This window comes from Liolophura sinensis, chromosome 2 (genome assembly GCF_032854445.1).
Source record: "Liolophura sinensis isolate JHLJ2023 chromosome 2, CUHK_Ljap_v2, whole genome shotgun sequence".
Lineage (NCBI taxonomy): Eukaryota > Metazoa > Mollusca > Polyplacophora > Chitonida > Chitonidae > Liolophura > Liolophura sinensis.
The window spans coordinates 25,171,751-25,189,021 of record NC_088296.1 but is presented as its reverse complement, the minus strand read 5'-3'; the positions used below and the strand labels follow the sequence as shown (position 1 = coordinate 25,189,021).

Genomic DNA, 17,271 nt, shown 5'->3' with positions numbered 1-17,271 from the left:
ACCGCGATTTTACTACACCGTCAGTTTACCACAGCTATTAATTTTTGCTTGATGCCCTAGAAAAATGGAACATTGCTGTGGGCTAAGAATTGGACATAGTCTGTGGAAACTCTTGGGGATATTTATGTTACTCCCTTTTTCAGAAGAATTAACAGACAAGTAATCTCATGTCCATGGAAACAGAGCAGTGCTATAGATTGAGAACATGGTAATGTTGCAGTGTTCTTTTGACAGCCATGACGCAGACATTAATGGTTTAGCATTTAGAAATTTGATTTGTTGCTTGTTTTTTTTTTTTTTCTTACCATTCCAGTTGACCTTTTTATGTCTTCACTGTTCACGGTTTGAGTTGTTTTTCATATGCCTTCCCTTTATTTTTTTCCTTTTGTTTTTCTTCCCATATTACAGTGATTATGAATCAGGTTGGTAATGAAATGCTTTTCACTAACATTTTGGTGTTGTCTTTCATGGTGAATCGTCTGTACTAACTTCATCCACTCAAGTAGAGCGCTCATATATAAGTACATTGGTACTTTTAACATATTCCTGTTGTCTGTCTATCTATCTGTCTGTCTGTCTGTTTGTCTGTCTAGTCGTCTGTCTCTCCATGATATCAGGCTCTGAATTATTTTTTGTGTGGATAAAGTTTTTCGTTGTATATTTGTGTAAAAACAGTTTTGATTATGTACTGTAAAGATAGATTTTACATCCGGGTGTGTAATTTACCTCTGGAGTTCAAGACGTGTAATTTAGTTCATATTAAAACTAAACATTTCTGTTGTATGTAACTCTTTTTTTTTTGATACAATAGTTGTAGTAAAGATGTAGATAAACAAATTATTTTTACCTCTCACCTGAAATGTGGTGAAGAAGTATTGAACATGTGGTAGCCATTGGTGTCCATCCAGCCCTCTGTGTCTTTGTAAACATACGGCCTCGTGAAGGGTTGTAGCCAGTTTTACCATGTTTAGACCACATGCACATTGGTAGGTCGTTCGTGAAGATCCTATTGATTTTTTGTCAAGGTCACAAAATTCATTTAATTATTTTGTGGTAGGCTTTTAAAGACTATCTCCTGAATTCTTCAAACTTGTACCACGTACGTGCACATGAGCATTTTTAATGGTCATGTAGAAAATATAGTAAGTCGTGCTGCCTAGAGAGTAAAACAGAGCAATGAGGACAGTGTGATATCTGGCAATTAGTCACGCGTAACTGGTGAAGTGCGGCCTCTTGTCAATTTACGTCAGTTAGGGTTTTATTCTAACTGTTCATCCAAATGTTTGAACCTTAGCAAATTACACGCCCTCGAGCACTATGACTTAAGCAGAATTAGGTAAAGTAACAAAAAAAATATTAACTACAAAACCAGTGATGTTAACTGCAATTTATCAGACGTTACTAGTCTACTCAAAATTCTTTGTTTTACCATTGACCATGACCCATTTTTTAAAGACACTTTTTCCCTTGCATACACATTATCAATTGGAACTATGCTCATGGCTGCAGGTTATTTAGTGCAGAATGGTCGGTATTTTTATGAAGTTTGTGCGATACATTTGATAAGCCAAAGTTTCTCATCTAAATTCCCATAAGTCTAATATCCCTGTCATGGCCTTGAACTTGTGTAAACAAACTGCCAGTAGAGGCTGTTTTGTTTTCATGAAATTCTAAGGAGAATAACAAACTGTCTTCAACAGTGTATACAAGAAACTGAGCCATTGCGCACAAAGGTGTTTGAATGTTCAAATCCACTTCCAGGTATTTAGGGTTTTGAGGTAAACCAGCTTTTCTCAACTTTTAAACACAGTGAAACATTCTCAAGTACAGAACCAGACCCTCTTCATATAAACACATGTAGGTTTATAAATGTGCAGAAGCAGAATATTTTTGGGAAAAACATTTCATTTCATTTTACTCCTTTCCCAGCTTATAATGGTTGAAAACACTTTCTCAACTATTCACTTTTTTATTTCTTTTTGGCTTATTAAAAAAAATATTTATATCACTTTAAACCTTATAATTCTGGTCTAAGATTAAGGTAATGTGTAACATTGATAAGACCTGTCTGAACTTTGATTATTTATTTATTAATTTATTTAGTTGGTGTTGTACACCTTACTCAGAATATTTCACTTACACGACGGGGACCAGCATTATAGTGGGAGGAAACCCATGACCTTCCGCAGGGTGCTGCCTGACCTTCTCACGTACGGAGAGGAAGCCAACACGAACTGGACTTGAACTCACAGCGACCACTTTGGTGATAGGCTTTTGGGTAACTTCGATTATAGAACTGGTTGTAGCATTAATAAGGTCATATGTCCCTATTTAATACAATTATTTGACAACTTAGGGATTGTTTGGCTGGATGTAAACTTGTTGAAGAAATATATGGTAAAATACCTAAACTTTCGCACATGACTAAAAGTTGAAAATTTTTTACCTGATTCTGAAAGTGTTATTAATCATGGAAAGGTATTTCCAGAGGTTTGTTGGGAAGGTCAGATATTATCCTACATGGGATAAAAAAAGTTTCAACTCTAGAAGTAACATTTTCTATTCCTTTGACGTTATTTGTCGCTAAAAAAGGCACATTCATGGGCGAAAGTTCAGGTTGTACTTAACCATGTATGTATGTGCATGCTGTGTGGAGTGATGCTGAAGCCAGACGAACTTGTAGTTGTTATGGTGGGAAGCATGATGGTGTCGTCTAGTTTGGATGGTTTTCTATCTCTAACCTGGTGCATGGGTCTGTACTATAAAACAAAGAAGCAAAATTTTAATCCTAATTTTGTGATATTTTGTACAGGAAAATAATTGTTCAAAGTTGCTAAACCTATACTGTGTACCCTATTTTTTCAACCACCTCTGCAACCAATATTTTTAAACGTCCTGGGAGAACTATAGGGTGTAGAAAAATAATTTGCACAGTTTTATGAAGTTCACATTTTTAATGATTTAACACAAATCATATTTGGCATTAATTGTGTGCATAAATTCTACTGAAAAATGGCTTTAGAGCTTGAAAAGGATTTACAATATATATTAAAACATTAAACTTTATTTGGAAATTTCTTTCTTTTATGATCAAGCTCCTGTATAAGAGGCGACATGTCTTTGAGAGAAAATTTCATACCCCAAACTTTGATCGATCAAATTTGGTGAATTAATTATGTGTGGTCGTGGATCCTATACAGTGTGTAAATGTCCATTTGGCAGACTACCCATACCTTTTTGTAATTTATACATGTAGAAAGAGAGTAAATTTATTCTCCTTGTTTTGAAAAAAAAAAAACAGTTCAGCTGGTTTTGAAAGTTCCACTAACTGTGGAAGGACAAAATGTTTAGTTGTCTGTGTGAATTACATGTACTCTGCCATACTTGCCAATGGTCAGTGGTTTATGCCAGTCTCTCAGCTTTCCTCCACCCATAAAACTGACTGGCTTTGCATGTTAGTGAAATATCCTCTAGAAGAGCATCACAACATTTTAGAATAGTTGTATCTTCAAGACATGCATTCCTGTATCAATATTGCGATGTTAATTTACGCATGGTCTTTCGCCAGTCTCTGTGGCATTTTCACGATTGTTTGGTCATCTGAGATGTTTACTGGTAATTATTTCATACCAAGGATAATGACCATGCTGTTCAGTATCTTGTGGGATTCAGGTGTTCCAACATACAACCCATAAATACTACATGTGCAAGCACTCATGACGGCAGATGAACAAGTAATTGCTTTGAATTGGATACATTTAAACGTGAAGTCTGTGCAAGTCCGCAAAATGTTTTTCTCCTTATGGCATTATGTGTGTCACTTTCTCTTTTCTTTCAATGGCTGTCAGTTATTAAGTTGAAATTGAAAATTGTTAAATGGTGCAACTAGAATTTTAAGATAAGGTGTCTTTGAATATCTTATGTCATGAGAGTTTTGTGTTTTACTTCTAGGTGGTCAGCGCTAGTTGGAGTTATGAACAACGTTGACTAAGATGTAAAAATCTAACATGTTTAAACTGATGTGTATGTTACAGAAACAGATAACTTCAATGTTACATTTTATATTCATCAGAAATTTTATTTCCGTTTTACTGTCTCTATAATAAGGCCCACACTGTACCAAGGTTAGGCTTTGTTAATTATTTTCATGTTAATTTTGGTTAGCAATTTTCAGTAACTTGGGGCAGATCATTACTGCTCAGTTTTGACACTAATGCTGATTTTTACTTTTTAGAACATGTTCTGAGTTTTTCATCTTATTTCTTGCAGTTACAGTGTAACGTTCATTTCCTTGTAGTGTTACGTTCGTGTTACACGTTACATGCAGAGTAGCAATGTTCCATAACACCACTGATACACTAATGGTTGTTCTGTAGTTTGTTCTGTAGCATTTAGGTGTTACAATAAACCATTTATCAACCTTTTTTTTTTCTTTTTAGAATTTGTCATGCTTAAAAAAAGGAAAATTTCAGATCTAAATTTATTCACTGATTTAAAATCAAGGTGGACAGACTAAATTTGATGGGTAAATACATATGAAGACTTAATAGAACTGCAGTTTTCAAATCTGTATTTTGGTTTAAGATGTTTAGACATGACATTCACTGCAGACCAGAGGGGCCAATTGAACACAGCCAGTTTAAACTGAAGTCAAAATTGGAAATTTTGTTTAAGCACTTTTTTTGTTATACCCTATGAGTATTTGAGTAACATGATTTTCCACATTTGTCTCTGTTTTAGTAAAACTAGTTTTTGCATTATGTTTAAGCATTTTGCAGTTAAAACTTAGTTCTGAAGTAGTATGTTTTTTGTTTTTTTTAATTTCCGTTATATTTATACTCTACTGTAGTTGTCTCTTCTCTTGTTGTAGACACATCTGTGATCAGAACGCTATGGTGAGAAAGGAGTTACAATTGACAAACAGACATGACAGACGAGCGAAAAGACAGACAGAATAAACGCCTGCACAACAGAACATGCTCAAGCGTGAACATGGACAGAGTATGCACATTGAACTGAGCATGCATACCGAGAGGGGGATGTGTTCTGAAAGGCAATGGATTTAAGACTTTCCTTCACACTCTCCAAGCATTTTTTGTGGCTTTCAGAGAATAGTATGAATCTCCAGCATGGGGAGATTTGCAGATTTCTGACTTTCTGCAGCCGTGACATATCACATACTTCTGATGTAAGCATGAAGGCTTGTAGAAGGAGGACTGGTGATTGTACAAGTCTCCAGCAGACTTGCTGAAATGTGGACGACACCTGATTGTACTGCTTTGGCTTGATGAGGTGTGGATATCGAAAAAGCAAGTTCTTCGGGTCATTTGATCATGATTGGACCAGCAAGACATAGGTCAAAATTTCAAAGGCATGTTTATGCAGAATTCATTGACTATACATATTGGAATACACTTTATAAACAGCTGTAACTGTGTAGTGCAGAAAAGCACCAAAAAGGTGTGGAAATTTTCTCAGTGATAGTCTTGTCACATCATACCAAGTCACAAAAAATCATTTGATATTGTGGAACAAAGCAGTTTGGGTTGAAAGGTGTGTCCACCACTTATATCGCTCCTGTACAATTGAGCACATATGCCAGCCTCACTTCTGTGCCAGATTGTGCCTACACAACCTCACTGGTGTACAAGATAACTTCTGCATGGACTTTACTACAGTACAACTGAGTGTCTACCAGCCCCACTTCTGTGCAAGATTGTGTTTGCACAACCTCACTGGTGTACACGATACCATCTGCGTGGACTTCACTACAGTACAACTGAGTGTCTACCAGCCCCACTTCTGTGCCAGATTGTGCCTACACAACTTCACTGGTGTACACGATACCATCTGCATGGACTCTACTACAGTACAACTGAGTGTCTACCAGCCCCACTTCTGGCAAGATTGTGTTTGCACAACTTCACTGGTGTACAAGATACCATCTGCATGGACTTTACTACAGTACAACTGAGTGTCTACCAGCCCCACTTCTGGGCAAGATTGTGTTTGCACAACCTCACTGGTGTACAAGATATCATCTGCGTGGACTTCACTACAACTGAGTGTGAGCTGTCATATCTCAAGAGTCTGTATAGACTTCACAACAACTTAATGTTCATGACAGCTTAACTTCTGTACAAGATAATGTCTACACAACTTCACTGTTGTACAAGATACTGTAGTACCATTTAGTTTTGGACTCCATGACAACTGCGTGGCTACGGTAACTTCACTGCAACTGTAAATTACACTTCATCCCTGTGCATCTGAGTGTCAGAAATGTTACTTTTACTTTTTTCACAACTGAGTATCATCACTGATTTTACTCGTGTAAATGTACAAATTTGTAAATACTGACTCCACTCCTGTACGGAGTGTCATCGACCACAAACTTCAAATGAGTACAGCTGTACCAATATTAACACTAATCCTCCACATGTGTGATCAGTCACAAACATTACTCCTGTACAACCTTATGGACTCGAACCTCATTGATGTACAAATGAGTGAGGACGTCTGTACATCTGAATGTCGATACTGACTTTACTTATACACAACTGTCATTGTTGATAGTAAATATCCATGCTGACTTCACTCATAGACAACTGTCATTGTTGATAGTAAATATCAGTGCTGACTTCACTCATATACAACTGTCATTGTTGATAGTAAATATCAATGCTGACTTCACTCATACACAACTGTCATTGTTGATAGTAAATATCAGTGCTGACTTCACTCATACACAACTGTCATTGTTGATAGTAAATATCCATGCTGACTTCACTCATATACAACTGTCGTTGTTGATAGTAAATATCAATGCTGACTTCACTCATATACAACTGTCGTTGTTGATAGTAAATATCCATGCTGACTTCACTCATATACAACTGTCGTTGATAGAAAATATCAATGCTGACTTCACTCATATACAACTGTCATTGTTGATAGTAAATATCAATGCTGACTTCACTCATATACAACTGTCGTTGTTGATAGTAAATATCAATGCTGACTTCACTCATATACAACTGTCGTTGTTGATAGTAAATATCAATGCTGACTTCACTCATATACAACTGTCGTTGATAGAAAATATCAATGCTGAGTTCACTCATATACAAATGTCATTGTTGATAGTAAATATCAATGCTGACTTCACTCATATACAACTGTCGTTGTTGATAGTAAATATCAATGCTGACTTCACTCATATACAACTGTCGTTGTTGATAGTAAATATCAATGCTGACTTCACTCATATACAACTGTCGTTGATAGAAAATATCAATGCTGACTTCACTCATATACAACTGTCAGTGACACTGAATATCGACACTGACTTTACAACTGTCATTATTGACTATAATCTTGTACAGCTGTCAGTGTTGATACAGACTTTACACTTGTCTGACTCTCAATGTTGATACGGACTTCACTCTTGTACAACCGAAGGTTGATAACGACTTCACTCCGGTAGATTGGCGTGTTCACACTTATGCAGATGCCGGTGTATGTGTAAATAGCCTACTGGTACCATGTGTTGGGTTTCTGGAATGTAATGTTGTGTGTACATTTTGATGTACATGTACAATGTAGATGTGCACGTATCATTTGGAATGCGTTTCCTTGTGGAGACGTCTCTGTGATGTTGGTGGACACTGGCCACATAGAATCCTGGTGGGACAGGGAGGAGTGCATTGACTTTAGTGGTACAGAGTAATTGTCAAGTACACGCACGAAGGTGTAAGGAACTGGTAGCAAGGGGTCAGAGGTGACAAACCATATACACAAACCTGGCAAAATTTCAATCATTAAACTTGGTATGTTCCTTTCTGTTATTTTACCTGAAATTTGTTATACAATAACTTACCTAGAAAACACGGTGTCAAGCAATATTTTGACCGTGGGATGTAAGAAATAACAATTTTAAAGTAACTTGAAATTCTGACTTAAGTCTAAGCTGGCTTAGTGATCCCAGCGCCTGGTGACAAAGGGGTCCAGGATGACAAGCTCATTGTACACATACATGGATATAAGGGGCCTAAGCGGGGTGCATGTCTCAATCTGCCATGCCAACACTGGCGATATCATCAGGTTTATCGACATTCACCAAGACCTACTCCCTCGACTCAGCGGACGACCAATCCAAGATTTACAACTATTTACCACAATTATTTGCTGGCAGGCTGATCAATTCAGTTCCAGTCAAATAGTATTTTTTTATGGACGGCAAAGACGAAATGACAGCATCGTATAAAATTTGAGAACAAGCGCTTGCTGCACCCTGTAATAGTCCAGCTGTGACTGTTGCATGGTTTGCTGGCACGGACCCGATGTCAAAATACCTCTTGGAGCCTTTGATCGCTTCAACTCAGTCCATCTTATGTTAAATTGATTTCATTATGTATGCCAACAGCACATTTTTTTATTTGCATAAATCCTTACACTCAAAAAAATTATTTGTTAATCTTAACAGAAAATCTGTCGTCTGAGTGATGGTAGAATGTATTCTGTTATTATAACACAATGTTCTGTCATATTCAACATAATATCCTGTTAGTCTTACAGAATCTTTATGTTGAATTAATAGAATATGTGTGTTATATTTAACAGAACAATCTGCTGCTGTAGCAGAATACACTGTAGCATCACTCAGACAACAGACTTTCCGTTAAACTCAACAGATTAACTTTTTTTTATTGCACTGTAATCTTCAACCTTTTGCGCATGTCTGCAATCCGGCCAAAGTAGCTTTGTCTCTAAAATCAAATTAAAAATGTGCATAAACTACACTGAAAGTTGGTCTTTGATATGCGAAAAGGTTGAGGAATTGGGGTAGCAAAATTGAGCGCTTAAGTAAAAAGTATTGGATTAGATGACGACAACGACCTGTCCAGTTCTGGTAGGAAGACTTTAGAGTAGCCAGCAGATCAAGGTAGTAAACGGAGTGATATTAATGCGATCAAAATTCGCAGTTTCTGGCTAGATGAAATGAGGCAGGGTCCCCAGAATAAAGTAGATGTGAAGCACTATGACGATAATTTATCATGATTTTGAAAGTGATACTGTTTTAATAGGAAACGTTTCAAATAGCATAAAAATTGCATTTTTAATGCCAATCTAATCATTTTGTTCTTTAAAGAAACGATCACAGATCGATCGTTTCCACATTTCCTGGTGAAGCTGGGATCGCCTCGATATATCACACAGGATGTTGCAATGTTGTTGATTAGAAAATCCTTGGACAAAAGGACAAAATGAAAAGAGTTTTGGATGAACACAAGACTACAGAGGACCTTTTCTCTGGGTTCGGGTCGCAGGGAAGATGTCACTAAAATCCCAGTCATTTTGTGGGGCGATGAACCAAGAACAAACTGTTTTTGTTGGGATCCATTATTTATTTCTGGAGACACACTTATGTACACCTTAACCTTTTTATGTTTTTTCTAGAGGTCTATAAGAAGCCTATTGTAGTTATTTGACATCTGACTGTAGATAATATCGTATTGTGTACATATATAGTCCCTCATGTTATATCTCCGGCTTTTGATATGCTTTAATGTATTGTGTATTTTCTACATCTGTATTGTACAGGGCGATAGAGGCTGTGTATACATGTATATATTTACGGGGAGAAAAGCTGGGTTCCTGATGCTGTACAATTTACTCGACTGACTTAACCTAAATACAAATGCTACACACATTATACATCCGACTGTTGTTGTTGTTGTGTTCTTTGTTTCTGTTATTCTTGGATTGCGGTTGCATAGTTTTGAACTGAGGTCTGAGCCAACCACCTGCTGTCTATGTAGTCATGTGAGGAGACGATAGACATGTGAACCCAGTAATGATAGGCCTTGAACAAGATTTTACCACACAAAATGAAATTAAAGCTTTTAAGGCAGAAACTCTCCAGGAAAACTGATCTGAATATGCCCCGGCTTCAAACATGACAGTTACGGTGCTCTGTATAGTCCATAACATGTTAGAAATGTGTTTAAAAAACGATTTAGCAACTTGGCTCTTTGCTAAAAGAGGTGCTCCAAACTCTGGTTAGGATTTCAGCTGATTGTGTTGTGTGTAAATGCTATACAGTGATCCGTTGGATCAGTTTTGCACAAAACATATGGAAAGTAACTTAAAGTACTGAAGTCGTACTTGTCAACCTATATTTCTGTCCTGTAAGTGGAAAGGTCGGACAGCAACCTGCGGATGGTTGTGGGTTTCCCCCCGGGCTCTGCCCGGTTTCCTTCAACCATAATGCTTGAGTACGGCATAAAACACCAATCATATAAATAAATAAATAAATGTTTTGGTCACTATGTTTGTGTCATCAACAGGAAATACAATAAAGAAAGCATAGGCTTACATACATGTAGTAGCAGGCGTCTTAATCGGGTACATGTGCATGGATATATAACCATATGTATTCCATATTGTACCTACATTTCCTGATGATGACACAAACATATAATGGCCGACAGGTATGAATTCTCAGTACGTTGAGTTAGCTCTGTTCAATTTTATGCAAAAACTGATCAATGTATCCTGCTGAATTCAAAGTTACAGCCTGGTCTGTAAACTCTTCTTCTGCAGGATGCTAGATCTTGATAAAACCCCAAAGAATTACACGCAAGATAAATACCATTAAGCAGTATCTACTACGACTGGAAACTCGTGCAATCCGGGAGGATTTACGTCACCCACAACAAGGTCACATTTGGTTTCGTTGACCGAAGATATCACTGGCACAGCAGTGCGAAGCGTTCTCAATATGGACCCCAGTACGTAAACAGAGATTGAAGTCTATGGGTGCCTGCCTGGCCTTTCGGCCAAGTAAACAACTTTCGCTGTATTTATTTTATCGTTGCTTAACGCCATATACTCCAGAGATTTCTCCTGTACCGGCCCCGATAGCATAGTGGGTAGAGTGTCCGCTTCGGGAGCGGTAGATCCAGGGTCAATCCTGGATGGAGTCACACCTAACACCTGAAAAAGAGTAAGTTGTAACTTCGTCGCTTGGCGTTCAGCATGAAGGGGACATTGCAACGACTGGTTGACCCATATCAGTATAATGGCTCGGGCGGGGTGCCTTACTTGGAGTGGAAATCCGTCCTGCAACAAGGAGGCATATAACATGCACTCTAAGGATTCCTTTATCGTCATATGACTGAAAAATTGTCCAACGTTAAACCCCAAGCACTCAGTCACTCACTCCTGTATGATAGCGATCAGTTTCATGGGTGGTTTTCATGTAGCATTGAGGATGTGCATTTTTGGGGGGGCAAATCTTTTAAAAATAGCTCAATAATTAAGCCATGTGTCAGAGTAGGAATGTCATGTATCAAAATGTACGCCATTTCTTGTTAAAGATCATAAAACAGTTCTATTTATTATAATTGCTTTTTTTTCGGGGGGGGGGGGGGGGTCTAGCCATCATCCATAGATCTATATGAGTATTCATTTTGAATAATATAAGCTTGCAGTCAACATATTAAATGAAAAAAAAACTGATGTGACATCAATGGTCCCGGGATGATCCCAAAGGTCAATAAGAAGCTAAATCTTTTACCAGGAAGTAGAAAAAAACATTAAATCGAACTTTTTCTATAGGCAATGTTTAAAGGTCTTTTACCTGACATACATTTCACGTTAGAGTTTTGTTTGCTGTTAATTATCATTTCGTTTTTCCTTGATTGATGTTTTATGCCAAGTGCTGATATATGCCATTGGAATATGCCAAGTACTGAGCACGTAATGTGGAAGATTGAGTGTTGCATACCATGGCTGGTCATTCCGGCTTCATGGCATCGACATGTAAATACGGCCTTGATTTAGCCCCGAAAGACTCCATCTCCTTTTCTTATAGGGTTGCTGGATGGAACGACGCTAGGCCAGTATAAGAAAATCTCTCCTTACGCAGAGCCGTAGCCGTAGATCTACTCAACCGTATGTACCTTAAAGTTATTTTAAACAGCAGGGTACAGGTCATTGCTCTGTGAGCTGCACTCCCAATTCCAAGACCACGATGTGCAGGATCAGTTCAAGTGGTTGGGAATTTTCTTGCTCTCATTGTGACAACAAGTGGTGCTTCAAGGGTTATTGGTTTTATATTCACTTAAGACCATCTCTCTTCCAACTATTTGGAATACAAGCCTGAGAGTAGTTGAGTTCAGTGGTTAATTTCAGGTTTTTTCCAACCATAATAAAACTGACTACTTGCCACTGTACAAGTGAAAATTTCTGAGTATGGTGTTCAAAGATCAATGAACAAAATAAACCTACTACCCACTGATCAGTTCACAAAGTCACAAAATATTTGTGTAGCTTATGATTTAATTTAAACTACCATAAATACTGGTCGTATTTCGACAATAACTAAAACACATACACGTAAATGGGCATACAGTATCTGCAGAATATTAGATGGTCTAGACAATTTAGTGAAGCTTAAAAGTTACTCAATCTGGAAAAAGGCCTTACCACCATCACAACATTGTTCACATGCATGTATAGTCTTAATATATCAAAAGGTTGATGTACATTGTACGAAGCCTGATTGATGAATAATTTTCTTCCAGTGTACATGTAATAAATCAACACATGTATACCAAGATGCCATAGCTTGAGTTTTAGTACAAGAATATTAGCTATTTCAAATAACATTACTTTTGGTGCTGAAACTTACTATTTCCCTGTGGCAGGTCATATGTAATAATAATAATAATAATAATAATAATAATAATAATAATATCTTCATTTATCGAAAAAAAAGCAACAACATAACCAACAGTGCTGTCCCCGCAACTTTCCCAATCAACATGCGAAGTAGGGTAGCGGGAGACAATAGGGGCGTCTTCAGAGTTTTGTTGACGTTGTCGTTGGTATAATTAAGGTTCCGTTGTCAGCGCTGGGAAGCATACTGATTTCCCTGCTCCAGTGGTCCGGCACAGAAAAACCTCTTTTCCCTTTATAATTGCTTGCTGACACTGTCTCTGATATGTGTGCAGCTCCTATATCCCGAATTTCAGACAAACAAGGGCCTCGGTTTGTCTGCTCATTTCCTCGCATTCGTGTTCTTCGGTCGACATCTTGCTTCTGCCAGTTCTTGCTTGATGATGAATATTAATGAAGACACACCCCCTATTTCAACCAATGAAAATTTGTAGTCTTCTGCGAAGGCATATTTCTCGTACTGAGCGTTCATTGGCTAACACTGATTAAATCACTGTCCACTTGCATACGAATGTGATACTTTTTTCAATAGACCGATAACCGGTAGGTTAGGACGGTTTGGTTTAGAGAGACTATATAAGATAAGGAGCTGATTTCTTTCCGAGGGGTTAGTCTGGATTAAGGCTGATCATGCACGTTTTTTTTTATTTTTATTGTTTGCGATTCCATCTCACTTTCACCTGCATTGTTCTAGTCATTTAATGACGTCATAGCCTTGTATGCTTCGGTGACCAACGCAAGCAACTAAATCTATGCGTCGAAACAAACTGACTGTATTAGTATTAATATATCCTTCGCGCACATTGGTATATATACGAATTGTTTAAAGTTAGCAAATCGTCAATACACCATTAAGTGTAATTGAAAGCACCTGGATTACACTTTACTGGTTTCTGCACATAGTCGTATTCATGCGAGGCCAGGTACAGGTTAGCCAAAAGGGGGCCACAATATGTACCCAGCGGAATAGCTAACAGAGGGTGATACATGGTTTCTCGAAATTTCACATAATTGTTACAAATCAAACACTCGATGAACAACGAAACATGCCATGAATGGTAAACCTTATATGTTTTACTTTTTCAAACGACAGTCATTTCTTTTTCGTGGTTTGCTTACGGTACGGTAGTCGACTAACATACCTTAGACGGTTAAGGGAGTACGAGCCCTGAGCATTTTGCTGCGTCATATCGATCGCCGCAAACAAAAACGCACACGTGATGACAGATCAGTTAAGTTGCTTAGAACATAATATAATGAGTCAAGTGTAAAGACACCAATAACAACCAGTCTATGACTGGAGACTATGCCTTTTACACACGGCATGCAGCTTCAACTAAGCGCCTGTTTCTCTTCTATGCATGGAACAGCCCTTGTGGACTTTCGATATTAAAGATAAATACAAACCGTACGATATATAGTAAACCTTTATAACTTTGCAGTGTTGTCTATGGTATATGTCGTCATTGTAATCTATCTATGCGTCGAAACAGACATTCGTATACCAGCCGACAACCAACAAGGACGTTCCAGGTCAATAATCGCAAGGCCAATTCCCCAAAACGAAGCATAGGCCTAACACAAACCACCAAAGAACTAAGAAAGTATATAAAGAACGGAATTGTGCAAAGAGAAGCAGTGAACAGTTTTGAATGATGTTGGAAAACGCAAGGTATGTTCTAGGCGACTGAGTGAAATCAGTATTCAAATCGTGTACCACGCTAGAATATCAGTTGTCGATAACAAAATATGTATCCCAGCTGCTCTTTGATTGCACCTGTTCATATACCCAACGTGACGATATAATCCAACACGATGAACATACCGTCCCTAGTCCCGGGTTAAACGGAACTGGACCCAGAGATTCTCACGCTCTGTCCATATTTACATACAAGAGAATTATACTTATTGTGAAACTCCTTAACACAATGGAATAACTTTATCACACAAGTTCAAGTTTTTCAGTCATAACTTTTGATGTGGATTGAAATCGCCAAAAAACACACAGGATGTAAGAAATGCTATAAGGCGAGATACATGTATGTACATGCCATATGCACGACCCCGTCCGTATATTGTTGTCCAAGTAAGGAGTCAAAACTAAAACTATCACTCTTGTCGTAAAGTCTGCGAGGGATGAAATCGTTTGGTCTTCGTACAAATATAGGTCCCGATAAGATGTACCGTCTGTACAGTCTGTGGTTTCCTTCAAATCCAACGAAGGTGGGTAAATATCTTTCACAGCCTCTGCTATATACGGATTGTTTAAAACCAGCAGGTGTGTGTATTAGAGCGTAACCCCTTTACGGTATGTGTATTAGACCGTATCCCTTTTACGGTATGTGTATTAGAGTGTAACCCTTTTACGGTATGTGTACTAGCGTGTAAACCATACTGCTTTAAAGTAAAAGAAAGCTAAACTATGAAGTAAGGCTCAACATACAGACAAATGAAAACTATGCGCAAAAATACTTTCATTTATTTCTACAGATTTTTTTGAGAGCGTTGAAAGGCATTCAAATATTTGAATACTATGGTGAGCCTTATGAGCCATACTGACTGAACTCTGAGATCAGATCACCTTTTTTTTGATGTTCACCAGAAGAAAGCAATTTTTGATAACATTATTTCAGTAATCTTTTTCTCATGGGTAAAAACAGTTATTACAACGTTCAGTGTCGTGATAAGAATTGGAAAAGCTCCATGTGACGTCATAGTTCCTAAACTCTGGTAGTATGGTCCATAAAGCCTGACATAGAATTCAAATGTTTGGACGACTTTAACTCTTTTTACAAAAATGTAAATAAATAAATATATAAATGAAAGTATATTTATGCAAAATGTTAAGTGGTATATTTAGTGATGCCTACTTGTAGAAGTGTTTTCCTTTAATTCTACAGCTCTCAAACGGAAAACCCCAACTGCTTACCGGATTTCACAACGGGGAAACCCCATTTTACGCTGCCTAACAGCTTATAGACTGACAAAATTTAATGCGCAGATCCGACGTATAAAGACCGACGATGTCAGAGTATATGCTGAATATGTAACCTAATACATCTGCAGGTATAGGTAGGTATCCCGGGTTGTCATCTGATCCATCTGATTATATGAGGTAAATTATGAAGTCAAGCAAGTGTATGTAGTCGGGCGATGACCGTGTTGTTTTGCATTGGGCATTATATACGTGTCTGTCGTGCAATGTGACAAAACTGGGACCACGCTTTTTCAATAGAAAAGCTATTTTACCAAGGTAAGAGACCCTTACCTCAGTTGTCTGAGTCATGGTTGAATGTATTCTACGGTTGCATCAGACAGTCCTGTTAAATATAGTACATTTATTCTGTTAATTCCACGTACCGATTGTATTATATATAGACTAACAGGATATTATGCTAAATATGACAGAATATTGTGTTATAAAAACAGAATGCATTCTGCCATTACTCAGAAAACATACTTTCTGTTAAAATTAACGGATAAATTTGTCGAGTGTAAGATTTTATACTACATAATCTTCAAGATTATTTCACTGAATCTCCACAAATTGCGGAAGAAAATATAACACTATCACTGACGTTTCAACACATTTTGACCATCTCTAGGCTGTTTGAATATGAAAATATATATTTTCATTGAACTACCCTAAATTAATGATGTGTTTCCATTGCTTTGTGTTTTAACATTTACCTGACTGATAAATCACTTGAACCATACTAGAAAATGGTTTATTATATATAATGTTTTAAACCTAGGCCAGATTAACAGTCAAGAATAAAACTGAAGAACGTGTCAAATTTACACATTACTTTATGACATCAGTGTGCATTATTTACCTATATCCGTTACCTTGTTCTTAATTTATATATTTATTTTTTGATTGTCTTTTTTGCGCCGTACTTAAGAATATTTCACTTATACGACGGCTGCGAGAATTATGGCGGGGGAAACCTACGACCATTGGCAGGTTGCTGCAAGACTTCCTCAGCATGAGCTCGACATGAACACAGCCACCTCACTCGTACCTTTTCTTGAAGATGGCTGCTCATGGTACATGTGCATGTAGTTGCTGTAGGGCCGAGGATATAGACATATTTCAACCAAATAAATTGACAGGAATGCAGTGAACACAGAACTTTTGAATATTGTTGAGTGTCAGAATGTTATAAGAAGTTGGCTTACTTACCGATATTTTTTCCCTGGGCTGTGCCCAGTTTCCACCCACCATAATGCTGGCAGCCGTCATATAAGGGAAATATTCTTGAGTACGGCGTAAAACATCAATCAAATATCAATGTTTTTATTTTAAGCTTCCTTAATGCGCTTAGCACGTTTTCAGGTCCTCCGTGTACAGAAACCTTTAAGTAGCCGGGTTCGAATCCAAGAAAATCCCGACACACTACACACATCCGTCACAACGACGAGGGAATAATTTTCTTACGTGAGATCAAAATAATACAATTCTGACGGTCTTAAATTTCCCAGCTTATCTGATTTGGTTTGATTAATTTGTCTGGAATTTCAGCG

The 17,271-nt window shown here is 37.6% G+C and overlaps 1 protein-coding gene across 2 annotated transcripts in view; it reads left to right on the top strand.

The window, feature by feature from the left end:
* The window catches only part of LOC135463112 (phosphatidylinositol 4-phosphate 5-kinase type-1 alpha-like), a 66,041-nt gene extending 56,273 nt beyond the window's left edge, over positions 1–9,768 (top strand). Inside the window, exons 19-20 of one of the 2 annotated variants that reach the window (XM_064740434.1) lie at positions 409–422; positions 4,871–9,768. In XM_064740434.1, coding sequence (XP_064596504.1) covers positions 409–411 — 3 coding nt within the window. In that variant the 3' untranslated portion in view covers positions 412–422; positions 4,871–9,768. The remainder of the gene's footprint in view (positions 1–408; positions 423–4,870) is intronic. The other variant, XM_064740433.1, reaches the window with a different exon arrangement.
* The last annotated feature ends 7,503 nt before the right edge of the window (positions 9,769–17,271 follow it).